General features: G+C 63.3%; 1 protein-coding gene across 2 annotated transcripts in view; it reads left to right on the plus strand.

Annotated features, from left to right (window-relative positions):
* The window catches only part of IL17RE (interleukin 17 receptor E), a 29,553-nt gene extending 7,560 nt beyond the window's left edge, over window positions 1–21,993 (plus strand). The window contains exons 3-16 of one of the 2 annotated variants that reach the window (XM_050957365.1): window positions 991–1,146; window positions 1,415–1,521; window positions 3,057–3,180; window positions 3,630–3,769; window positions 4,016–4,084; window positions 5,300–5,366; window positions 6,224–6,405; window positions 11,131–11,178; window positions 11,823–11,868; window positions 13,801–13,949; window positions 14,131–14,199; window positions 17,496–17,547; window positions 18,171–18,278; window positions 19,296–21,993. In XM_050957365.1, the coding sequence (XP_050813322.1) occupies window positions 991–1,146; window positions 1,415–1,521; window positions 3,057–3,180; window positions 3,630–3,769; window positions 4,016–4,084; window positions 5,300–5,366; window positions 6,224–6,405; window positions 11,131–11,178; window positions 11,823–11,868; window positions 13,801–13,949; window positions 14,131–14,199; window positions 17,496–17,547; window positions 18,171–18,278; window positions 19,296–19,975 (1,997 nt within the window). In that variant the 3' untranslated portion in view covers window positions 19,976–21,993. Of the gene's footprint in view, window positions 1–990; window positions 1,147–1,414; window positions 1,522–1,614; window positions 1,686–3,056; window positions 3,181–3,629; window positions 3,770–4,015; window positions 4,085–5,299; window positions 5,367–6,223; window positions 6,406–11,130; window positions 11,179–11,822; window positions 11,869–13,800; window positions 13,950–14,130; window positions 14,200–17,495; window positions 17,548–18,170; window positions 18,279–19,295 lie in introns of those variants that run through there. The other variant, XM_050957366.1, reaches the window with a different exon arrangement.
* Window positions 21,994–24,572: the final 2,579 nt, after the last annotated feature.

Raw genomic sequence — 24,572 nt, forward strand, 5'->3', positions numbered from 1 at the left:
TCTGCTCCCTACGAAGCTGGTGGGCGATGCTGGCTCTGCCCCGGGGGCCCTGAGCGATGCTGGCTCTGCCCCGGGGGCCCTGGGCAATGGTGGCTCTGCCCCGGGGGCCCTGGGCGATGGTGGCTCTGCTCCCTACGAAGCCGGGCAGGACTCTGGGGAGCCTCCACGCTCTGAGCCGACTGTCCCCAGGGCAAGATGCTCCCACAGCTTCCACCTTCCTGGGTCTGAGCTCAGAGCATCCAGCATCCCCTGCCCCTCCGTGCGCTTCCCGCAGCAAGTCGCCCGGGTGGGGTCCTGGGGTAGCCAGAGGGCCCTGCCCCCCCGCTCCGCAGGCAGACGGGACTCTCAGCCAGCCGGGGAAACAGCAGGGTTATTAAATGACAGGATCACGGCCTAAAACAGAGCTTGTAGGTCCAGAGAACAGGACCCCTCAGTCAGGTCCATTTTATGGCCAGGGAGGCCAGAGCATGTCTGGGCCTCCCTCCATTTCCCCAGCCAGCCCCAAACTGAAACCCCCTCCAGCCCCTTTTCTGGCCTTTGTCTCTATCACAGGCCAGGAGGCCACCTGATCTCTTTGTTCTCCAACACCTTCAGTTGGCACCTTGCGGGGAGGGGCTCAGGCCATCAGCTGCCAGGAGACAGGGTGTCGGCCATTCTCTGTGCAGACACCATCACACTGGCCCTCTAGGGCTCTGCCACAATCACATACCCTGATCCCACCACCTAGATCCTTAAGAAAGGCATAGGGGAAACTGAGGCACCCACACAGTATTCAGAGAAAACATTAAGAACATTCCCACTTCGTCACACTGGGGTTGCCCCATGTGTCTGGAATGCAGAGCGCTGGGGAGTGTCAGTGACCAGGAGATCCCTGCTCGGCGGGCACGGAGATGGGCACATGCCACGGAGAGGGCTGGGAGGCAGCCCCGCAGTCCACTGGGAGGGCCCGGATGGGGCCTGGCTGCCTTTAACTCCTCTCCTCTCCTCCAGCGGACAGTGCCCTCCCCAGGCCCCGGTGCCACCAGAAGGAGCAGGATGGAGCAGCCCTGTCCCCGCCAGCCCTAGCTCTGAGCACAGCCCGGCTGTGCCAGGCCTCCCGCGACTGCCAGCCGTGCGTGCGCGTGCGCCTGGCCCTGCACACTGCAGGTAGGTGGGCCGGCCTCATCTGCACCCCGTTTTAGAGTGGTTTCCTGAGGCGCTGCTTGGCCCCATAGCCATGGAGATTGGGCCTTGTCTGAGCCTGCCTTCAGGCTAAGGGCACCCACAGAATTCCTGAGAATGACCCCGGGGTGGGGGACTCATAGGGCTGGCTTTGGTGGGGGCTGGGCAGCTTCCCCAGGAGGTGGGGTGCTGCAGAGGGGCCCTTGGTAGGGCCTGCTGTGAATTTGGGGCTCACCCTTTCTCTCTCCCGCAGGGCTGGGGAGAGTCTGTGGGCTGCAGCTGGATTTCCTGGTGCTGGGCTCCAATAGGGCCAGCTGGCTGCAAGTCTGGAGGCGGCACCCAGAGGCTGCAGGCTCCCTGGTGAGTCAGCGCAGACCGTGCCCAGGGCTCCTGGCTCGTTCCCTCCTTGGCAGCTGCGCCATGGCAGCTGTCCAGTCCCTCCTGCTGCAGGGAGCTGGGCAGGCTCGGCTGGCACCATGCTGATCCCAGGGCCTTGTGTCCCAGGGGCCGTGCCTGCTCATGGGGTCTGCACCAGGGGACAAGGAGGGGGGAGGGGGCAGGGGATGGTGGGGGGATCCCATGGCAGTGTTGGGTGGGGGAAGGGGGGATCGTGGGGCAGAGGCAGGGGGACTCGCAGGGGGAGGCTCTGGAGGTGTGGGACTCATGGGGCAGAGGCAGCGGGTCTCACAGAGTGGGGGCAGAGGGAGGCTCTGGGGGGACTTGTGAGGCAGCGTCAGGGGGGCTTATAGGGTGGGGAAGGCAGAGGATCTGGAGGCAGGAGGCTTGTGGGGCAGCAGCAGGGGGCTCGCAGGGCAGGGGAAGGGGGAATTCTGGAGGCAGGGGGCTTGTGGGGCAGCGGCAGGGGGGCTCACAGGGTGGGGGCAGAGGGAGGCTCTGGGGGGCTTGTGGGGCAGTGGCAGGGGGGCTCGCAGGGCAGGGGAAGGGGGAGTTCTGGAGGCAGGAGGCTTGTGGGGCAGCGGCAGGGGGCTCGCAGGGCAGAGGAAGGGGGAGTTCTGGAGGCAGGGGGCTTGTGGGGCAGTGGCAGGGGGGCTCGCAGGGTGGGGGAAGGTGGAGGCTGGAAGTGGGGGGCTTGTGGGGCAGCGGCAGGGGGCTCGCAGGGTGGGGGAAGGAGGAGGCTGGAAGGGGGGACTTGTGGGGCAGCGGCAGGGGGCTCGCAGGGTGGGGGAAGGAGGAGGCTGGAAGTGGGGGGCTTGTGGGGCAGCGGCAGGGGGCTCGCAGGGTGGGGGAAGGAGGAGGCTGGAAGTGGGGGGCTTGTGGGCAGCGGCAGGGGGCTCGCAGGGTGGGGGAAGGAGGAGGCTGGAAGGGGGGACTTGTGGGGCAGCGGCAGGGGGCTCGCAGGGTGGGGGAAGGAGGAGGCTGGAAGTGGGGGGCTTATGGGGCAGCGGCAGGGGGCTCAGAGAGTGGGGGAAGGGGAAGGCTCTGGAAGTGAGGAGCTTGTGGGGCAGCGGCAGGGGGCTCAGAGGGTGAGGGAAGGGGAAGGCTCTGGAAGTGGGGAGCTTGTGGGGCAGCGGCAGGGGGCTCAGAGGGTGAGGGAAGGGGAAGGCTCTGGAAGTGGGGAGCTTGTGGGGCAGCGGTAGGGGGCTTGCAAGGCGGGGCAGGGGGAGTTCTGGAGGCGGGGGGCTTGTGGAGCAGCGCCAGCGTGCTTGCAGGGCGGGGGAAGGGGGAGTTCTGGAGGCAGGGGGGCTTCTGGGGCAGCAGCAGGGGGGCTCACAGGGCAGGGGCAGGGTCTGGAGGTGGGGGGCTTGTGGGGCAGCCGCAGGGGGTCGCAGGGCTGGAGAAGGGGGAGCTCTGGAGGTGGGGGGCTTGTGGGGCAGCGGCAGGGCAGGAGGTTTGGGGGGGGTCTCGCGGGCGCTGACCCTGTGGTCTCCCCGCAGTGGCAGGTGCAGTTTGACTGTTTCCCGGTGGACAGCGGGCGCCGTGTTCTGGTCTCGCTTCGCACTGTCCCTGACCTGGGGCTGAGTCTCAACCAGAGCCACCTGGTCCCTGCAGAGCCAACAGGTGAGACAAGGTGGGGGAGGAAATCCCACCTCCCCGCAGAGACTTGGGAGAGAGGGGCTGTGAGGTCTGTCTCTAAGGGTTGCTGTGGGGGATCATGGGGTGGAGCTGTGGGTGGTTCATGGGGGACCCTGGGGGGTCTGTGAGGTCTTTCTGGGGGTGCTATGCTGTGCCTTGGGGCCCGAGGCAGCCCAGCTCTGGGGCTGGTCCGGCTCTGGGGCTGGCCTGGCTCTGGCACGCAAGGCAGCATGGCTCTGGAGCTGGCCCAGCTCTGGGGCCGGCTTTTGGGCACTGCTGGTCCCATCCTCTGCGCTGGTCCTGGGCCTGATGCTGAGCTGGGCTTGGCCCAGCCGCTGCCGCCCGCTGGCTGTTGTTGTGCAGCTGGTGTCAGTCAGGGCTCCCTGGGCATGTGGGTTCGGGATGCCCATCCCCTGTCTTCTCTGACTCTGTAGGCCCCGAGTTCGGCTACGCCTGGCACCCGGAGGCCCGGGCCATTGAGGTGTCGGTACCCGAGGGCCCTGCCCTGACCGTGCGGCTGTGCCACCAGCTGGCCCTGGAGTGCGAGGAGCTGCGCACCCCCTTCCCCCGACAGGTGAGGAGCTCGGCCCCGGGGGCTTCCCCCACGCCAGGCGGGGGTGGCTGGCCCCAGGGGCCAGGCCCCAGCAGCTGATGGTCAGGGGACACCTCCAACACTGCCCTCCCAGCGGGGAGCCCGGCCATACCTGGGGGTGCCAAGGGAGCACTTGGGGTCCCTGCCTGGGCTGGGCCAGGCACAGCATTGTCCCTTGGGGCCCTGGCCTGGCTCTGCCACCCTCACCCACTTCCTTCCCTGCTGCAGGCGCTGGTGTCTGGGGGTCACAGCATTGTGCTGCCCTACGAGTTCCTGCAGCCCTGTCTCTGCATTGAGGTACGTCTGCCGGCCACCAGCCCCAGCCCCTGGGTCTGTCCTGACAGCGACCCCCGTGGGGGAGAGAGAGGGTGCCTGGGTGCTGCGGGGGGGCCAGGGGGCTGAGGAGGCCGGGACCTTGGCACTGGGAATGGGGGAAGGGCAGGGGTCTGGGCAGGATGGGGCCTGGGCACTGAGGAGGGGGGGAGGTGCGGGGGTCCGGGCAGGACGGGCCTGGGCACTGGGTTGGGGGGGAGGTGCGGGGGTCCGGGCAGGACGGGGCCTGGGCACTGGGTCGAGGGGGAGGTGCAGGGGGCCGGGGAGGACGGGGCCGGGGCGCTGGGTTGGGGGGAGGGGCGGGGGGCCGGGCAGGACGGGGCCTGAGCACTGGGTCGAGGGGGAGGTGCAGGGGGCTGGGGAGGATGGGACCTGGGCGCTGGGGAGGGGGGGAGGTGCAGGGGGCCAGGGAGGATGGGGCCTGGGCACTGGGTTGGGGGGGGAGGGGCGGGGGTCCGGGCAGGACGGGGCCTGAGCACTGGGTCGAGGGGGAGGTGCAGGGGGCTGGGGAGGATGGGACCTGGGCGCTGGGGAGGGGGGGAGGTGCAGGGGGCCAGGGAGGATGGGGCCTGGGCACTGGGTTGGGGGGGGAGGGGCGGGGGTCCGGGCAGGACGGGGCCTGGGCACTGGGTCGAGGAGGAGGTGCAAGGGGCTGGGGAGGACAGGACCTGGGCGCTGGGGAGGTGCAGGGGGCCGGGGAGGACAGGACCTGGGCACTGGGTCGAGGGGGAGGTGCAGGGGGCTGGGGAGGATGGGGCCTGGGCACTGGGTTGGGGGGGGAGGGGCGGGGGTCCGGGCAGGACGGGGCCTGAGCACTGGGTCGAGGGGGAGGTGCAGGGGGCTGGGGAGGACAGGACCTGGGCGCTGAGGAGGGGGAGAGGTGCAGGGGGCCGGGGAGGACAGGGCCTGGGCACTGGGTCAAGGGGGAGGTGCAGGGGGCTGGGGAGGACAGGACCTGGGCACTGGGGAGGGGGGGAGGTGCAGGGGGCTGGGGAGGACAGGACCTGGGCACTGGGGAGGGGGGGAGGTGCAGGGGGCCGGGGAGGACAGGGCCTGGGCACTGGGTTGGGGGGGGGGTGCGGGGGTCCTGGCAGGACAGGGCCTGGGCGCTGGGGCCGGGGGGGAGGGACGGGGTGCCATTCAGCCGCTTACTCAAAATCTGATCCCTTGGTTCCTCAGGCCTCCTACCTGCACCGCGACAGCCTCCGCACCAAGTTATGCCCCTTCCAGCCCCTGCCGGCAGCTTGTGAGTGGCCCGGGCCAGGGCATGCCAGCCTTCGGGAGTTCCTGGCTGGGGGGCTGGAGTCCAGGGGGTGGGTCTGCTGGGCCCCAGCTGCCCCTGCCATGAGCCCTGCCTGCAGACTGGTGGGCACTGTTCCCATAGTGAAGGTGCCCGCCAAGCCCCCAGCATCTTCCTGGGGCACCTGGGCTTCTGGGCACTGGCAGGATTCACAGCTCTGCTGGTCCCATGGGAGCAGTGCCCCGAGCGCCCACACAGCCTGCGGTCTGTCCTGGTGTCGGTGCCCACTGGTACCATAGCAAAGCGCAGCGCTGGCCTGCCCAGAGGGAGTGCAAATGAGTGGGCTGTACGGCAGAGATGTGCTGTGCCAGGACCCTGCCTGGCTGGACTGGTTAGCGACCAGGCTGGGCTGGGGTCCATGCAGGAGGCGAAACGCTCTGCCCTCACATCCAGCCCATGCCCCCCAGCTAGCGTCAGCCCCCCTTGATCAGCGCTGAGCTCCCACCGGGACCGGAGTTGTGTTGTGAACTGTGCCAGGAGAGATGCCCCCAGCGACAGAGCCTTAGGGCACGGCGCTCAGTGTATACCCTGATCTCCCTCCATGTCACCTGCCCTGACACCTCACGGGGCCGTGAGCACCAGGGGGATGCTGGCTTTGGTACAGACCTCGCATGGCGCCTGGGGGCAAACTAGTCTGTAGCTCCAGACCCAGGGGGTGCTTGTAGCCCTGTCACACCCCAGTGCCCTCTGCCAGCCGGCACTGGGGCCCCTGGCTGCTGGTGGGGTAGGGTGTAGGGCTGGCTGGGCAGGGGATCGGGGCTGAGCCTGCCGGTGCCTCTGGCTGATGCCTCTCTGCCCCACAGATGGCTCTGAGCTGTGGGCATCCATGCAGTTCCATGACTACAGTGCCAGCAGTGAGGCCAACATGGTCATGGTGCTGAGTGCCCGCTGCCCGCTCCACCTGACCGCCACCCTGTGCTGGAAGGAGAGTGACGCAGGGGCCTGCCACACTGTCCCCAACTCCACAGCCATGGAGTCCAACCAGGTAAGAGAGCACAAGAGCCCGACGCGGCTCCAGTGGGGAGGGAGCCAGCTGCCTGCTCCCGGAGGGACGCCTGTGTGGGGCTCGCGCTGCCAGGACTGAGCCGGCCTGGGAGTTTGGCGAAAGCTTGGGTCCTGCGGTGCCAGTGCAGCCTCGAGCCCCTCCTGAGCGCCGAGCCCAGCGACACAAACTGTTGTGCCTCAGACATTGCAGCGTGAAGGGAAGAGCCCCTGCGGGCTGGGAGAGGGGCTCAGCACCCCAAGAGGAGCAGGGTCCCCCAGCTCTCAGAACACATGTGGAAGGGGGGAATTCAGGGCTGACAGGCCCACCCCACCCCCTCTGCTACTCCTCATATACTCCAATTCCTCCAGTCTTCTCCCCTGCCATTCCCCCAATCCCTCCCTCTTCCCCCTTGCCTGAGGCCCTAACCCCCATTCCGTTTATCCCATAATGCCCCCATCCATCCCTTGCTGCAGATCCAACCTCTCTTCCCCTGGTACCACCTGCCCGGGCACCCGCTCACCCCCCACGCCCCGCGAGCATTCACCGCTCAGAATCCATTTCAGGCCCTTCTGGAGAATCTGCCATCCTCGGATTGCCACACAACAAAGTAGAATCGTAAAATGACTGAGGGAGGCAGATGTTCCCAGATGTTCATGGTTCATTCTTAGATTTCCCTCGGGGGTTCCCTGTCCCCCTCTCCAGTGTGTAAGAGTTTCTGGATGTGTCAAGGGTGCCTGTTCTCTGCTCTTCCCCCCCTCCCCCTCCAGCAGTGTGTTCTCAGCACGTGCACCGAGTGTACCTGATCTCTGCTCTCCCCCGCAAGATCAGGACAGCAGGTTTCCCAGATCCCAACTCACATGTGGGGTAGGGAGTGGGGCTCAGATCCCCACTGTGAGGCAGGCCCCTTCCCTTCAAGAACCTGGGTTCCATGAGGAGCACAGGAGGTGGGCGGGGGCTGACTCCCTTAGATGGGCAGAAGCCCTCCCAGGTCCTGGCGGGTGCACAATGGGGGGCTGGGAGAGTGGCTCAGGGACCCACCCTCTGATCCCATCTCACATGGGGGTAGAGAGAGGGGCTCAGCCCCTCCAAGAAAGGCAAGCCCCGAGACCCTGGCTGACACAAGGGCGTGTGAGGCCAGGTCAGCCCCCCATAGATTGGCAGGAATCTCCCAGTGTCTGGGGCACACACAAGGGGGCAGGAAGCAAAGCTCAGATACGCCTGGGGGCAGGGGCCCTGTCATGGAGTTCCCGGGCGATGCTGGCACTGCTCCCTACGAAGCCAGGCAGGACTCTGGGGAGCCTCCTCTCTCGGAGCAGACGGTCCCCAGGGCAAGACGCTCCCACAGCTTCCACCTTCCTGGGTCTGAGCTCAGAGCATCCAGCATCCCCTGCCCCTCCGTGCGCTTCCCGCAGCGAGTCTTCCTGGGCCCCCAGATCCTGGAACCCACCCAGAAAGGGAGAATATGGGGCCCTCATCCCTCACCTCCATGTGTCGCTGACTCCCCAGCCCCTCTGACTTTCCCTACCACCCATCCTCACTTATCCCCCTCCCCTCAATATAGCCCCAAACCCCTCTGACCCCTATGCCCCCCACCCCTCCACCCCCTAAAATGCCCCTCCCCTACCAGCAAGCATTCGCAGCTTTGGTTACATTCCTCCCTCCCCCCAATAAATGAACAAACAGCCTGCTGGAGCTGGATCTCAGGGAGGTGGGGGAGCTGAGGTGTGGGGGTCCCCAGGAGGTGGGGGAGGTGGGCTGGCCCCCCAGGAGGTGGGGGAGCTAAGGTATGGGGGTTCCCAGGAGGTGGGGGAGCTGAGGTACGGGGGTTCCCCAGGGAGGTGGGAGACGTGGGCTGGCCCCCCCAGGGGCTGGAGGAGCTGAGTTACGGGTTCCCCAGGAGGTGGGAGAGCTGAGGTGTGGGGGTCCCCAGGAGGTGGGGGAGGTGGGCTGGCCCCCCAGGGGCTGGAGGAGCTGAGTTACGGGTTCCCCAGAAGGGGGAGGAGCTGAGGTATGGGGGTCCCCAGGAGGTGGGAGAGGTGGGCTGGCCCCCCAGGAGGTGGGGGAGCTGAGGTGTGGGGGTCCCCAGGAGGTGGAGGAGCTGAGGTATGAGTGTCCCCAGGAGGTGGAGGAGCTGAGATATTGGGGGTCCTGAGGAGGTGGGGGTCCCCAGGAGGTGGGAGAGGTGGGCTGGCCCCCCAGGAGGTGGGAGAGCTGAGGTGTGGGGCCCCCCAGGAGGTGGGAGAGGTGGGCTGGCCCCCCAGGAGGTGGAGGAGCTGAGGTACGGGGGTCCCCAGGAGGTGGGAGAGCTGAGGTATTGGGGGTCCCCAGGAGGGGGAGGAGCTGAGGTATGGGGGTCCCCAGGAGGTGGGAGAGGTGGGCTGGCCCCCCAGGAGGTGGGGAAGCTGAGGTGTGGGGGTCCCCAGGAGGTGGAGGAGCTGAGGTATGGGTGTCCCCAGGAGGTGGAGGAGCTGAGATATTGGGGGTCCCGAGGAGGTGGGGGTCCCCAGGAGGTGGGAGAGGTGGGGGAGCTGAGGTGTGGGGGTCCCCAGGAGGTGGGAGAGGTGGGGGAGCTGAGGTGTGGGGGTCCCCAGGAGGTGGGGGAGGTGGGCTGGCCCCCCAGGAGGTGGGGGAGCTGAGGTGTGGGGGTCCCCAGGAGGTGGGAGAGGTGGGCTGGCCCCCCAGGGGCTGGAGGAGCTGAGTTACGGGTTCCCCAGGAGGTGGGAGAGCTGAGGTGTGGGGGTCCCCGGGAGGTGGGGGAGGTGGGCTGGCCCCCCAGGAGGTGGAGGAGCTGAGTTATGGGTTCCCCAGGAGGTGGGAGAGCTGAGGTGTGGGGGTCCCCAGGAGGTGGGGGAGGTGGGCTGGCCCCCCAGGGGCTGGAGGAGCTGAGTTACGGGTTCCCCAGAAGGGGGAGGAGCTGAGGTATGGGGGTCCCCAGGAGGTGGGAGAGGTGGGCTGGCCCCCCAGGAGGTGGGGGAGCTGAGGTGTGGGGGTCCCCAGGAGGTGGAGGAGCTGAGGTATGAGTGTCCCCAGGAGGTGGAGGAGCTGAGATATTGGGGGTCCTGAGGAGGTGGGGGTCCCCAGGAGGTGGGAGAGGTGGGCTGGCCCCCCAGGAGGTGGGAGAGCTGAGGTGTGGGGCCCCCCAGGAGGTGGGAGAGGTGGGCTGGCCCCCCAGGAGGTGGGAGAGCTGAGGTGTGGGGCCCCCCAGGAGGTGGGAGAGGTGGGCTGGCCCCCCAGGAGGTGGGGGAGCTGAGGTGTGGGGGTCCCCAGGAGGTGGGAGAGGTGGGCTGGCCCCCCAGGGGGTGGAGGAGCTGAGTTACGGGTTCCCCAGGAGGTGGGAGAGCTGAGGTGTGGGGGTCCCCAGGAGGTGGGGGAGGAGGGCTGGCCCCCCAGGGGCTGGAGGAGCTGAGTTACGGGTTCCCCAGGAGGTGGGGGAGCTGAGGTGTGGGGGTCCCCAGGAGGTGGGAGAGGTGGGCTGGCCCCCCAGGAGGTGGAGGAGCTGAGTTACGGGTTCCCCAGGAGGTGGGGGAGCTGAGGTGTGGGGGTCCCCAGGAGGTGGGAGAGGTGGGCTGGCCCCCCAGGAGGTGGGGAGCTGAGGTGTGGGGGTCCACAGGAGGTGGGAGAGGTGGGCTGGCCCCCCAGGGGGTGGAGGAGCTGAGTTACGGGTTCCCCAGGAGGTGGGAGAGCTGAGGTGTGGGGGTCCCCAGGAGGTGGGGGAGGTGGGCTGGCCCCCCAGGAGGTGGGGGAGCTGAGGTGTGGGGGTCCCCAGGAGGTGGGAGAGGTGGGCTGGCCCCCCAGGGGGTGGAGGAGCTGAGTTACGGGTTCCCCAGGAGGTGGGAGAGCTGAGGTGTGGGGGTCCCCAGGAGGTAGGGGAGGTGGGCTGGCCCCCCAGGAGGTGGGGGAGCTGAGGTGTGGGGGTCCCCAGGAGGTGGGAGAGGTGGGCTGGCCCCCCAGGGGCTGGAGGAGCTGAGTTACGGGTTCCCCAGGAGGTGGGAGAGCTGAGGTGTGGGGGTCCCCAGGAGGTGGGGGAGGTGGGCTGGCCCCCCAGGAGGTGGGGGAGCTGAGGTGTGGGGGTCCCCAGGAGGTGGGAGAGGTGGGCTGGCCCCCCAGGGGGTGGAGGAGCTGAGTTACGGGTTCCCCAGGAGGTGGGAGAGCTGAGGTGTGGGGGTCCCCAGGAGGTAGGGGAGGTGGGCTGGCCCCCCAGGAGGTGGAGGAGCTGAGTTACAGGTTCCCCAGGAGGTGGGAGAGCTGAGGTGTGGGGGTCCCCAGGAGGTGGGGGAAGTGGGCTGGCCCCCCAGGAGGTGGAGGAGCTGAGTTACGGGTTCCCCAGGAGGTGGGGAGCTGAGGTGTGGGGGTCCACAGGAGGTGGGAGAGGTGGGCTGGCCCCCCAGGAGGTGGGGAGCTGAGGTGTGGGGGTCCACAGGAGGTGGGAGAGGTGGGCTGGCCCCCCAGGGGGTGGAGGAGCTGAGTTACGGGTTCCCCAGGAGGTGGGAGAGCTGAGGTGTGGGGGTCCCCGGGAGGTGGGGGAGGTGGGCTGGCCCCCCAGGAGGTGGAGGAGCTGAGTTACGGGTTCCCCAGGAGGTGGGAGAGCTGAGGTGTGGGGGTCCCCGGGAGGTGAGCTGGCCCCCCAGGAGGTGGAGGAGCTGAGTTACGGGTTCCCCAGGAGGTAGGGGGCCCCGGTAGTGTGGGTCAGCTGCAGTTTGTGACATGCTCTCTGCTCTGGGCTAGGCCTACACCGTGGAGAAGGTGGATGTGCACCCTCTGCTCTGCTTCAAGGTGAGACCCCGCATGCCCCAGCCAAGCCCCCACTGGCAGGAGTCCTGGTGCTTCCCTGGGATCTCTGGCTGGGTGGCTTCTCTGAGCCACATGCTGAACCCAGCCCCAGCGCAACCCACCCTGCCCTTCCTGGCACCCCTACCAGAGACCCTGGGGCCCCCTTCCAGGGGATCCTGCCAGGTAAGAGCCGGCGCCCTGGCTGCTGCCCTCTGTCGCCAGCCGGGAAGAGGCAAGTGGGTGGGCAGGCACTGTCAGGGCAGAGCGGGCTGGGGCTGCCAAGCTGGGCCCTCATCTCACACAGGGCAGGCAGCCACTGGCCGATGCCCCCGGTGATGCCACCTTACAGAGGAAGGGCTCTGGCCCTGCCCCAGAGCAGACCCAGAGGGGCTGATGGGCCCCCAAGCCCCATTCCCCTGCCCTGCCCAGCGTCCATCGGAACAGGCTGGAGAGCTGGGGCCAGCAAAGGGCTGAAATGCACAAGTGCTGGGCATCCTCCCCTGCCATGCCCTCAACGGCACGTGAGCAGCCTCTGCTGTCAGTGCCCGGCCAGAGGGGCCCGCTGGTGAGTGCTGACCCTGGCCTGGCCTCCCTCTACACCGCCCCCGGGCAGGGCCTTTCTGGTGACTTTCCTTGTTTCTCTCCAGTTCTCCTACGGCAACAGCAGCCACGTGGAGTGCCCACACCGGCCAGGTGAGCCTGCCCTGCTTCTCTGCAGTGGGGACAGCTGGGTGTTCGGGGGTCTCGGGGGCCCTTGGGGGCCCCACACACCAGCGACAGGCTGGCAACAGGGCCTGGTGCCCCACAGTGGCTCTTTGGGCTGGTTCAGGGTCTGCTGGGCATGGGGACTGGGCGGGGGGAGAGGGAGTGCTGTGCAGCAGCAGTTCAGCTGAGCCCTAGACTGACAACTTTCCTCTGTGCAGCCTGGCAGCGCTGGGTCCCCCAGTGCCCTACGCCACCCGCGCCTCGGAGCTCCCTGAGCGCAGCAATGGCTCCCCCAGCCCCAGGGTGCAGCCTGCTCTCGGGGGGAGCTACTGCCTGGCAGCACCGCACAGAACAGCACCTACTGTGGGCAGGAGGGGAGCCAGGGCTCCCATCCCCACATGACACAAAGCACCAGGGCCTGAGCACAAGGGGTTGGGGCTACTACCCATCATCATGGGGTCTGGCTATGGGGGTGGGGGGGTGGTTCTCTCCTGAAAACAATGGCACCTGCAGCACAGCACCCCCTTTCTCCATGCCGGGGCCAGCCCTGCCTGCCAGGGGAGAGCACCCCCTGCTGAGCCCCACAGCGCCCCATGGGGCCAGCCCTGCCTGCCAGGGGAGAGCACCCCCTGCTGAACCCCACATCTCAGCGCCCCCATGCGCCCCGCTGGGGCCAGCCCTGCCTGCCAGGGGAGAGCGCCCCCTGCTGAACCCCCACCCCACTCCCTGCAGCACAGCACCCCCTAGCACCCCATGGGGCCAGCCCTGCCTGCCTGGGGAGAACGCCTCCTGCTGAGCCCCACATCTCAGTGCCCCCTAGCACCCCATGGGGCCAGCCCTGCCTGCCTCGGGAGAGCGCCCCCTGCTGAACCCCCACCCCGCTCCCTGCAGCACAGCGCCCCCTAGCACCCCATGGGGCCAGCCCTGCCTGCCAGGGGAGAGCACCCCTGCTGAGCCCCACATCTCAGCGCTCTCTAGCGCCCCATTGGGGCCAGTCCTGCCTGCCAGGGGAGAGCGCCTCCTGCTGAGCCCCACATCTCAGCGCCCCCTAGCACCCCATGGGGCCAGCCCTGCCTGCCAGGGGAGAGCACCCCCTGCTGACCCCCACATCTCAGCGCTCCCTAACGCCCCATTGGGGCCAGCCCTGCCTCCCTGGGGAAAGCGCCCCCTGCTGAACCCCCACCCCGCTCCCTGCAGCACAGTGCCCCCTAGCACCCCATGGGGCCAGCCCCAACTGCCAGAGGAGAGCACCCCTTGCTGAGCCCCCACGCCACTCCCTGCAGCCTCCTGTGTTTTCCTTGGGTGTCTCTGTTGAGGGTTCACTTATTTTAGTGGTAAGGTGTCAGTTCAGCTCAGTCTGACCGAGAGAGATCAGCTCAGTGCACCCAGTCTGGGGAGGAGCACTGCAGTTTACAAAGGGATCACAGGAACCAGGGGATATTATTCCCTTTGTTTCCAGCAAACAGACAAGCCCTGTGTCCCGGGACCTTGGCTAATCCTGTCCCTGACCTTGTCCCTAGCTCCGGCCCCAGTTGGCTCTGTCAGTTGGGCTGAGTGCGTTCCGCAGTTTGCGACGCTTCCCAAACCACACATCTCCGCCCCCACTCCTACCAGAGGCCCTGCCCAGGTCCCCTGCTTGTCCCTGCCTCTGCCTGCTTAGCCTGAGTGCAGAGCATGCTGGGATGCTGCCTCCTACTTCCACAACGTAGCGTAAGTGCAAAGAACACACAGCCGCCTACACGTCCCTGACACTGACCAATCTCTCCCTTCCTGGTGCTGGCCAGGCCTGGCCCTGCTTCGCGTGAGAGCCAGGGATCCTATGCTAGGGCCCCACAGACGCCCTGCAGGCCCTGGGCAGGCCGGGACCCTGATGTGGGGCAGGCGGGCCCATGAGCGACCCCTCCTGTTTTCTCCCTGTAGACACCACCTGGAACGTGTCTGTGAGCGTCCGGTTCCTGCAGCTTCTCCTACGTGTGACCTCCACTGTCCCGGCATCCTTCAGTGCAGCCCTGTGCCGGCGGCAGGGGAGCTGGTGTGAGCCAGAGGTGCCTGTCTACACTGTCACAAGCGTAAGTGGCTTGGCCTGGGAGCCTGGCACCTTGGGACCCTCTGTGCTCGCTGCCAGGGAATGCTGAGGCCTCAGGCCAGCGGGCAGAATCAGAGCCCCCTGTGCCCAGCCAGGGGGCAGGGATAGGGAGGGGGAAGGGAAAGGAGTGCTCTTTGGTTAATGGCATCCTTCTCAATTTGCAGCCAGAGAGCTTCGGCCCCAGGGAGCTGACCCTGCTGCTGCCTCTGCAGATCCTGGGTGGCTGTGTGCTGGTAAGGCCCCCGCCCCTGTGCTGCCCTGTTCACATGGCTCTGCCCTCACCTTACCCAGCCATTCTTCTGTTCATGCATCTGGCATCACAAAGCCCCCTCCCCTGCAGGGTCACAGGACCCCCTGCCACACCACAGGGCCTGGGCTTGCCAACTTTCTAATCCCACAGAACCGAACACCCTAGCTCCACCTCTTCCCCAAGGCGCCCCCACTCACTACTTTCCCCCTCCCTCAGTGGCTCGCTCTCCCCACCCTCACTCACTTTCACTGAGTTGGGGCAGGGGGTTGGAGTGTGGGGTTGGTGAGGGCTCTAACTGGTGTGGGGCCAGAAATTAGGGGTTCAGGGTGCAGGAGGGGGCTCCAGGCTGCGACAGGGAGTTGGGGTGGAGGAGGGGTGAGGGCTCCGGCTTGGTTATGGACTCTAGGGTGGGGCTGAGGGGTTTGTGGTGCAGGAAGGGGCTCCAGGCTGGGACAGAGAGCTGGGGTGCAGGAGGGGTGAGGGCTCCGGCTTGGGTATGGACTCTGGGTTGGGGCTGAGGGGTTTGTGGTGCAGGAGGGGGTTCCGGGTTGGGGGGGGGGGGCCTTGGGGCTAGGGCATGGGCTGACCTCAGGCGGCTCCCGGTCAGAGGCAGGCTCTCTACCTGTCCTGACACTGTGCTGCACTCCAGAAGCAGCCAGCAGCTGGTCCGGCTCCTAGGCAGGGAGGGCAGGAGGCATCGTGTGCTGCTCTCGCCTGCAGGCACTGCCCTCCCAGCTTCTTAATAGAGGCCCAACTTCAATGTATACCCCAAATTAAGAATCACAGTAAAAGAACTAAAAAAGAGCCACCGTGGCTTAACAACCATGTAAAAGAAGCAGTGAGAGATAAAAAGACTTCCTTTAAAAAGTGGAAGTCAGATCCTAGTGAGGCAAATAGAAAGGAGCACAAACACTGACAGCTTAAGTGCAAGAGTGTAATAAGAAAAGCCAAAGAGGAGTTTGAAGAACGGCTAGCGAAAAACTCCAAAGGTAATAACAAAATGTTTTTCAAGTACATTAGAAGCAGGAAGCCTGCTAAACAACCAGTGGGGCCCCTGGACGATCGAGATACAAAAGGAGCGCTTAAAGACAATAAAGTCATTGTGGAGAAACTAAATGGATTCTTTGCTTCAGTCTTCATGGCTGAGGATGTTAGGGAGATTCCCAAACCTGAGCCGGGTTTTGTAGGTGACAAATCTGAGGAACTGTCACAGATTGAAGTGTCACTAGAGGAGGTTTTGGAATTAATTGATAAACTCAACATTAACAAGTCACTGGGACCGGATGGCATTCACCCAAGAGTTCTGAAATAACTCAAATGTGAAGTTGCGGAACTATTAACTAAGGTTTGTAACCTGTCCTTTAAATCGGCTTCGTTACCCAATGACTAGAAGTTAGCTAATGTAACGCCAATATTTAAAAAGGGCCCTAGAGGTGATCCTGGCAATTACAGACCGGTAAGTCTAACATCGGTACCGGGCAACTTAGTCGAAACAATAGTTAAGAATAAAATTGTCAGACACATAGAAAAACATAAACTGTTGAGCAGTAGTCGACATGGTTTCTGTAAAGGGAAATCGTGTCTTACTAATCTATTAGAGTTCTTTGAAGGGGTCAACAAACATGAACAAGGGCGATCCAGTGGACATAGTGTACTTAGATTTCCAGAAAGCCTTTGACAAGGTCCCTCACCAAAGGCTCTTATGTAAATTAAGCTGTCATGGGATAAAAGGGAAGGTCCTTTCATGGATTGAGAACTGGCTAAAAGACAGGGAACAAAGGGTAGGAATTAATGGTAAATTCTCAGAATGGAGAGGGGTAACTAGTGGTGTTCCCCAAGGGTCAGTCCTAGGACCAATTCTATTCAATTTATTCATAAATGATCTGGAGAAAGGCGTAAACAGTGAGGTGGCAAAGTTTGCAGATGATACTAAACTGCTCAAGATAGGTAAGACCAAAACAGACTGTGAGAAACTTCAAAAAGATCTCACAAAACTAAGTGTTTGGGCAACAAAATGGCAAATGAAATTAATGTGGATAAATGTAAAGTAATGCACACTGGAAAAAATAACCCCAACTATACATACAATATGATGGGGGCTAATTTAGCTACAGCGAGTCAGGAAAAAGATCTTGGCGTCATCGTGGATAGTTCTCTGAAGATGTCCACACAGTGTGCAGAGGCGGTCAAAAAAGTAAACAAGATGTTAGCAAACAGGATTAAAAAGGGATAGAGAATAAGACAGAGAATATCTTATTGCCCTTATATAAATCCATGGTACACCCACATCTCATATACTGTGTACAGATGTGGTCTCCTCATCTCAAAAAAGATACATTGGCACTAGAAAATGTTCAGAAAAGGGCAACTAAAATGATTAGGGGTTTGGAGAAGGTCCCATATGAGGAAAGATTAAAGAGGCTAGGCCTCTTCAGCTTGGAAAAGAGGAGACTAAGGGGGGATATGATAGAGGTATATAAAATCATGAGTGATGTTGAGAAAGTGGATAAGGAAAAGTTATTTACTTGTTCCCATAATACAAGAACTAGGGGTCACCAAATGAAATTAATGGGCAGCAGGTTTAAAACAAATGAAAGGAAGTTCTTCACGCAGTGCACAGTCAACTTGTGGAACTCCTTGCCTGAAGAGGTTGTGAAGGCTGGGACTATAACAAGGTTTAAAAGAGAACTGGATAAATTCATGGAGGTTAAGTCCATTAGTGGCTATTAGCCAGGATGGGTAAGGAATGGTGCCCCTAGCCTCTGTTTGTCAGAGGGTGGAGATGGATGGCAGGAGAGAGATCACTTGATCATTGCCTGTTAGCTTCACTCCCTCTGGGGCACCTGGCATTGGCCACTGTCGGTAGACAGGATACTGGGCTGGATGGACATTTGGTCTGACCCAGTCTGGACATTCTTATGTTCTTTTGGCTACTTCCCGGCCAATGGGAGCTCGGAGCTGGTGCTTGGGGGCAGGGGCAGCGCACAGAGCCTCCTGGCCCTCCTGCTAGGAGCCGGACCTGCACGGTGCTGACCAGAGCCGCCAGGGTCCCTTTTCGACTCGGTGTTCCGGTCAAAAACCGGACATCTGGCAACCCTAACAGAGCCCCCTGCCCCACTGTGTCACAGAGTCCCCTCCCTGCCCCGTCACACAGTCCCTTACCCCCTTCCCCCTGCCGCGTCACAGAGCCCCCTCCCCCTGCAGGGTCACAGGACCCCCCACCACGTCACAGAGTCCCTTGGTGTCAAACTCCCCATGTGCTCTCTCTGTGCTCGGCAGGTGTGGCGCTCCGATGTGCAGTTTGCCCGGAAGCAGCTCCTGTGCCCAGATGGTGAGTGTGGCTCCATGCAGAACACTGGGGGGCAGCCAGAGGCAGAGAGGTCATGGTGAGGAGGGAGCAGATGTACCCGTCTGCCCCCACATAGGTCACCAGCCCCAGCCAACCCCTGCACCCTGACCCAGCTGCTGAGTGAGACCCAGGTGTCACAGCCTGCAGGAGCCCGGCTGGCGTGTGGCCCTGGCAGAGAACAGGAGGGCCCCAGCGCTCGAGGCCCCCATGGCAGAGAAGTGATTCAGTGACCTGCACCCCAGGCTGTGGAGGAAGGCGAACCCCCCCGAGGTCACTGTCCCTCTGCCCTGGGGGAGATTCCTTCCCCCCCCCACCCCCGGGGCACTCGGTTAGCCCCGGAGCAAGTAAGCGAGAGTCAGCTGCCCAGCACTGAGAGGGAGATGGCTCGGTGCCCCTCAGAGCCCTGACCCTGCCCAGGGCCCCATCTCCAACCATGGTCACTCCCCTGCTTCAGAGGAAGGAGCCAAAACCACCAACCCCAGAGGATATGCCAGGGGAGGAGCTCCCTTCCTGACCTCTGCCGCTCTTCGGCTGCAGTGATGAAGCATGAGCTTGTAGCACCAGAAGGCAGCACTGCACAGCACCTCTCACCACTTCTCTTCCAGTTGCTCGCAAGCGCTTTGGGCTGCTCGCCCTGGGGCTGGCCCTGGCTCTGGGGCTGCTGGGGACCGTCCTGCTGATGAACTACAGGAGCCTCCGGAAACTCACCGCAGGTGAGGGGCTGGGATCCTGGGGGGCAGAGGAGCTGGGGGCTAGAATCCTGGGGGGCTGAGGCAAGGAGCCAGTGAGAGGCTGTGATCCTGGGGGCAGAGTAGCTGGAGGCCAGGATCCTGGGGGGCTGGGGCAAGGAGCCAGTGAGGGGCTGAGATCCCCAGGGGGCAGAGGGGCTGGTGGCTGGGTTCCGGGAGGCAGAGTAGCTGTGGGCCAGGATCTTGGCCAATTGGGGCAAGGAACCAGTGAGGGGCTGGGACCCCCAGGGGGCAGAGGGGCTGGGGGCCAGTGAGGGGCTGGGATCCCAGGGGGCAGAGGGCCTGGGGGCTGAATTCTGGGGGGCAGAGGGGACAGGATCTGATGAGGATCTGGGGGCTGGGATCTGGGGAGCAGAGGGCCTGGGGGCTGGGTTCTGGGGGGCAGAGGGGCCAGGATCTGATGAGGATCTGGGGGCTGGGTTCCGGGGGGCAGAGGGGACAAGATCTGATGAAGATCTGGGGGCTAGGATCTGGGGAACTGAGGGTCTAGGGGCTGGGATCGGGGGGTTAGAGGGGACAGGATCTGATGAGGATCTGGGGGCTGGGATCCTGGGGGCAGAGGGGCTGGGATCTGGGGAGCAGAGGGCCTGGGGGCTGGGATCGGGGGGGTAGAGGGGACAGGATCTGATGAGGATCTAGGGGCTGGGATCGGGGGAGCAGAGGGCCTGAGGCCTGCGATCGGGGGGGTAGAGGGGACAGGATCTGATGAGGATCTGGGGGCTGGGATCCGGGGGGCAGAGGGGACAGGATCCCGGGGGGCTGTAGGCACATTTGGACAGGAAGCGGCAGGGAAGGGAGCAGGGTGGGGGCCTTGCTGGCTGAGCAGGAGATGTGAGCCAGTGGGGAGGGCCCTGCATGGGAGCTCAGCCAGGTGAAGGGGTCTGTCAGCCAGGCAGCCTGGAGTGCTTTGCCCAGGAGCTGCCCTCTGCAGAGCCCTGGGCCGGGGGCAACCCTGCCACTGACCCTGCCCTCTCCCCACAGTGCCGCGGGGCAGTCGGCCCGTCCTGCTGGTCTATTCCCCCGACTCTGAAGAGCACAAGATTCTGGTCTGCGCCTTGGCGGACGTGCTGCGCTCGGCGCTGGGCTGCGACGTGCGGCTGGACCTGTGGGAGGCGGGCAGCGTGGGGCGGCTGGGGGCACTGCCCTGGCTTTATGTGCAGCGGGAGCTGGTGGCCCGGGAGCAGGGCACCGTGCTGCTCCTGTGGAGTCAGGGCAGCACCCGGCTCTACCAGCTGTGGCGGGGGGCGGCCGCAGGCAGCAGCGGCTCTCTGGACCCCCATGACCTGTTCGGCACAGCCATGTGCTGTCTGCAGAGCGAGCTGCAATTGGGCAGGGGGGCAGGACAGCTGGGCGACTGGGCACTGGCCTACTTTGGCGAGCTGTGCAGCCAGCGAGACGTGCCACCTGCCCTGTGCCTACTGCCCTGCTACCGCCTGCCACAGGAGCTGCCTGGCCTGGCACGCTTGCTGCAGGGCAGTGCCCGGCCCCCCACCTGGCTCCGCCCCAGCACGCTGCTGCACAGGCTGCTCACGTCGGAGATGAGAAAGTGCCTGCAAGGCAGGGTGGAGCTGTGCCAGCTGCAGCAGCCCAAGGGGGCGCCCCTGGCCAGGCTGCCAGCCCACAGGTGGGGTCTGTGGGGCTCAGTCCCCACACCCCTATAGCCAGGCTGACCTCACAGAGACCCAGCTGCACCTGAGCATGCTGCAGTGGGACACATGCCAAGAACCTGGGCCGGGGAAGGGGCTCAGGGTGCTGTAGTTGGGATGATTGGGAGGGGGAGCAGAGCCCCCACCAGGGTCCCTGGAGATGCCAGAGAGGGGCTAGTGTGGACATGGCTGGGCTCCAGGGTGCCACATCCATTCCCAAGACCAAACGTGTCTGCAAGGGGCTGGCAGCCCCCAGACCCAGGAGAACGCAGCTGTCCTGACAAGGGGCGGCCTGTGAGCCTGGGTTTGCTTGGGGCTGGAAACTGCCTGGTGCAGGGTCTGTCAGGGGCAATGGGGCTTGGACATTTGCCCTCTTGCAGCCAGCTCTTGGGCAGGACCTGCCTCATCCTCTGATGACCATTGTGGGGTCTGTTGCCAGGGCCATGAGTGTGGAGAGACTATATGGCCCTGAGGGGGAGGGACAGGGCCTGGGTGGAGAGGGCAGGGCTGTGTGGCCCTGAGGGGCAGGCCCCTGGGGAGGGGGTGGGGCTGGCCCTGTTATGGCCCTAGGGGGCAGAGTCCTGTGCGAGCCCCCGGCCATGCTGTCACTGACCCTGCCCAAGGGTGGGAGCGGGCCTGGGGGGCGGTGACCTGTTCAGGGGGCTCTGCCCACAGCAGGGCCAGTGCCCATCAGTCCCAGCCTGGGCAGGCACTTGCTCCCCGCTCAGCTCACGTGTCAGGCAGAGCCCCCGGCTGGCTGGGGTGCAGGAGCTGGCTGTGGAGGTGTCTGGACATTGAATAAATGAGTGTATGGCCTGTGAGGGCTTGGCTGATCAATCTGGCTGTGGGGGGCCTGTTGTGCAGCTCCTGGCCTCGCCCCAGCTGTGCCAAGCCCAACAGCCCACAGGAGGTGTCCTGCCAGGCTGGGTGCCCAGGTAGCTGGTGCTGCCACCTCAAGGAGCGTGGGTGCCACCTCACACAGCTCCGGGAGCTTGGGAGCTGGGATTTGGGGTAAAGCTGATGGCGCCCGAGGACTTGTTCACCTCCAGTCCCTGGCTGACTTGGACTGAGCGAGCCCCTGACTATTCCTGAATTTGGGGCTGGGCACAGCCTGTCCTGAGAGGAACACTGGGCCAGTTGTGCCACCCGCCGCATGCCCTGGTCTCTTGTGTAGGTGTCCTCAGGGGAGCATGCCATCCCGCAAGGAGTATGTGGGCACTGTCTGGATGGGCCCTGAGCACAACCCCCCCCCCGCGAGCTCTGGCATCAGGCCGGGCATGGCATGAATCCCAGGGCAGCTGGGCACTGATGGACACCTCCCCCCCTTCTCCCTGTCATGGTGCAGCCTGGGCATGTTGCTGACTCAGTCCCCCACTGCTGACCCGGGTCAGGCTCTGCCGCAGGGCCCAGCAACACCCAGCAGTGTGGGGACTCTGGCCTGAATCACCTTCCCCCTGTCCCACCAGCTCACCTGCCTGCCAGGGCCCAGCCCTCCACCCAGCCCCCTTGGCCTGCAGGAGCTGGCAAGGGAAGCAGTGACATCCCCCTGTGGATGGTCCCTGGCTCTGTCGTCGCCTCTCCCCACCTCCCTGGCCTGGCCAGAAAGCAGCACTGCCCCCTCCAACATGGTCCTGCCCTTCAAGCTTCCCCCAGGGCAGGTGCTGTCCCTGTAGGGAGACTGCCTGGAGCTCATGTCCCTCCCTCAGCTCTGAAGAGGCACAGAGTACTCCTCCGGGAGTAAGGGGCTCGGACGCCCTGGTGCTGTGCAGGGTCCCAGCACCCAGCCAGCCACTGCCTCACTGCCTCTCACCAGGCATTGAGCACAACTGCCCACTGCTCCTGTGCCCTCGGCCACTCCTGAGCTTGGCCAGGCTGGGGCACCGCGACCCCAGTGAGGATGGGGGGGGGTGCAGCCCCCTTTGTCCAGGCACTTGCAGATGTCAGTGGTGGCTGCGTGTGTGCTCTGGGCGTGCTGCACCCACTCTGGCCAGCTTGCCCGTACAGCCCAAGACAACCACGGACTCCCGTCTGCAGTGAAGGTGCCCGACCAGGCTTATTGCCAACAAAGCTCGGTCCTAGTGCCTGGCTCAATAGTGACGGGTACGCACGTGTCTGCCCGCTGCAATGGATACAGCCCAGTGAATGATGGGCCTTTCTGTTCCCCTTGGCTGGATGGACACCCCTGTGACCCTCTTTCTACACTGATGCGAGTTACCGATCACCCCTCTATGTGGCTAGTTACCACCCTGCACCAAAACCTCTATCCGTCACCCTGTCATCCTGTTTCACCGTACCCCTCACCACACTGCTACTGAACAATTGCTGACTTACTCATTTTTACCATCTGATTATAAAATGATTGGCATATAAATATTGTATTTATAGTCCAGTGCGTAGCATGAAATGTTAGTTTGTCCTGACTTCACTAGTGCTTTTTACATAGCCTGTTGTAAATCTTTGGGAGAGTTGATGTACCCCCTGGAAGACCTCTACACACCCCTGGCTAAGACCCACTGGCTACCCATGACCCTGTATCGGGGTGTTCTGCAATATGACTAGGCGTGTTTTTGGAAGGCGAGCTCTGTTCTTGCCAAGTTCATGTACCGGACAGTGACCCTGAATGCAGGCCTCTGCTTTGTACCTGGGCCTGACTTTAGCACCATGGCCCAAGTCTCAGGCTCTCTCTGCTGCAACAGACTTGATGCCGCTGGGTAGGGCATTGCCCCTCAGGCTGCCAGCGTGAGCCAGTGCACCCTGTGCATGGCCATGGCACATCCAGAGCACTGGCTGGGCCTCAGGGCCCTGGGCTTTCCCAGTAGAGTGACCAGATGGCCTGATATTTAGGTGTTTGTCCCACATCCCAACTGATCTTTGGTCGAGACTCAATTTGTCCCGCTATTTCGCACTCTTTTTTTTAACCCCTCCGCCCCCCCCCCCCCAACACGTGTCCCAATATTTTCTTCCTCTCATCTGGTCACCCTATTGCCCGGCGTGAACCACTGTTGCTCCCTTTGAAGTACCTGTTGAAGTATCTGTCCCTAGGGTGAGTGCAACCTCTCGCTTTCCTGCCCCCAGTGAGAGACCTGCTCACCCCGGTCTGAAAGGTGGGTGGAATCACCCAGGCTAGCGCCTCCAAGGCCTAGCTGCTTGTCTGCATCATGGGCCCCTGGCATGCTGCTGGCACCCACTGATGCACTCCGGCACTAAACTGCCATGATTGTCCCAGCCGAAGCCCAGGAAGCCATGCTGGCGTTCTCTGCCTTAGACGGGAGCTCAGCGGCTCCTGGGGAAAGGGGAGAATTGGCTCCCCAAGGGATTTTACCTCAGTGGGTCGCAGACCCATCTTGTTCTGTCCAGTCTTGGGCCCAGCAGCATTGCTAAGAGAAGCAATGTCCAGTAGCCAGGCCTGCTTAGCCCTAGTAGAGACTGTTTAACATCCTCCTCTGGCCATGTCTGCACTACAAAGGTTTGCTGACACAGGCTTTTGGTGTCACAAAGCATAACCCTAAGTAACTTAAAAAAGTAAAAGGCAATAAGGATATGGAATCTCCCTGTTTAGGCCTCAGATGAGCAAAAGTCCCTCCATGTTTAAACTCTAATTGCCCTAACAGGCCAATAAATAGAAAAGGCCAGGTGCAACATCCGTTATCAGTTGCCATACAGCTCAAACCAGGATAAGGCAGAACTAATGAGGCCTGCATACTTTTGGCCGAGGGAGAGGAGATAACGGTTCACAAAGAAGAAAGGACAAGGTCATAATTCAAAGGAGTGGACCTAACAAGATAGACTTGTAGTCTCCAGCTTTAATTAACTGTTTAGTGTAACTGCTTAATGTAACTGCTACAAGGGGGAAAAGGGGGAGGGATGAAAGAAGGGACAGGCTTAGCTAAAAGTAAAGTATAAAAAGGTAAACTGCTTGTATTAGGTGTGCTGGATCTGAGGTGTGCCAAGTCTCCCAGCACTGCTTTGAGATCTCAAATAAACTTCGCTTGCTTTTCCACCCTGGTGTGTTTATTGGCGCTAAGCACTCCGGGCACAGACCACTGTTGCTTGCCTCGGGCAGCCTCTGTGCCTGCAACAGGCTGGCACACAGCTGCTGCGGTTAGTATATCATTTGTGTGCGTGCATGCTTGGCTCCTTGTGTCGGTGCTGCACATACCATGCATGCTTGTGTCGATGCACAATGCAGTGTGCACCCTGCTGCCGTTCAGTCTGGGCGATGCATGATGGGATAGAAATCAGGCGTAGGATGACGGGGAGCAAGGGGTCAACTTCCCATAATGCAATGTTCTCCATCCCATAATATCAGCCCTAGCCCATAAATTTTGCCCCTCTTTTCAATTTCCCATGACCTCGCGCAGGACATTTGGCTGTCTGCCATGGCCGACAGAGGTCCGGAGCCTGCACAGCGCTGCAGGAGTCACGATCCATCAGTGTCTGGAGAGCCACAAGCACGCCTGCGGGGAACATGACGATTTCTTGGTGGTGGGCAGTTTTCTGTGGGATGTAGTGAGGTGGTTGGTGGTGGTCAGGGAGCGCCGCTGCTGGGCCTTAGAACCAAGCACGGACTGCTGGGATCATATCGTAACACAGGGTTGGGCTGAGGAACAGT

This window comes from Gopherus flavomarginatus, chromosome 6 (genome assembly GCF_025201925.1).
Source record: "Gopherus flavomarginatus isolate rGopFla2 chromosome 6, rGopFla2.mat.asm, whole genome shotgun sequence".
In the NCBI taxonomy this organism is placed as follows: Eukaryota; Metazoa; Chordata; order Testudines; family Testudinidae; genus Gopherus; species Gopherus flavomarginatus.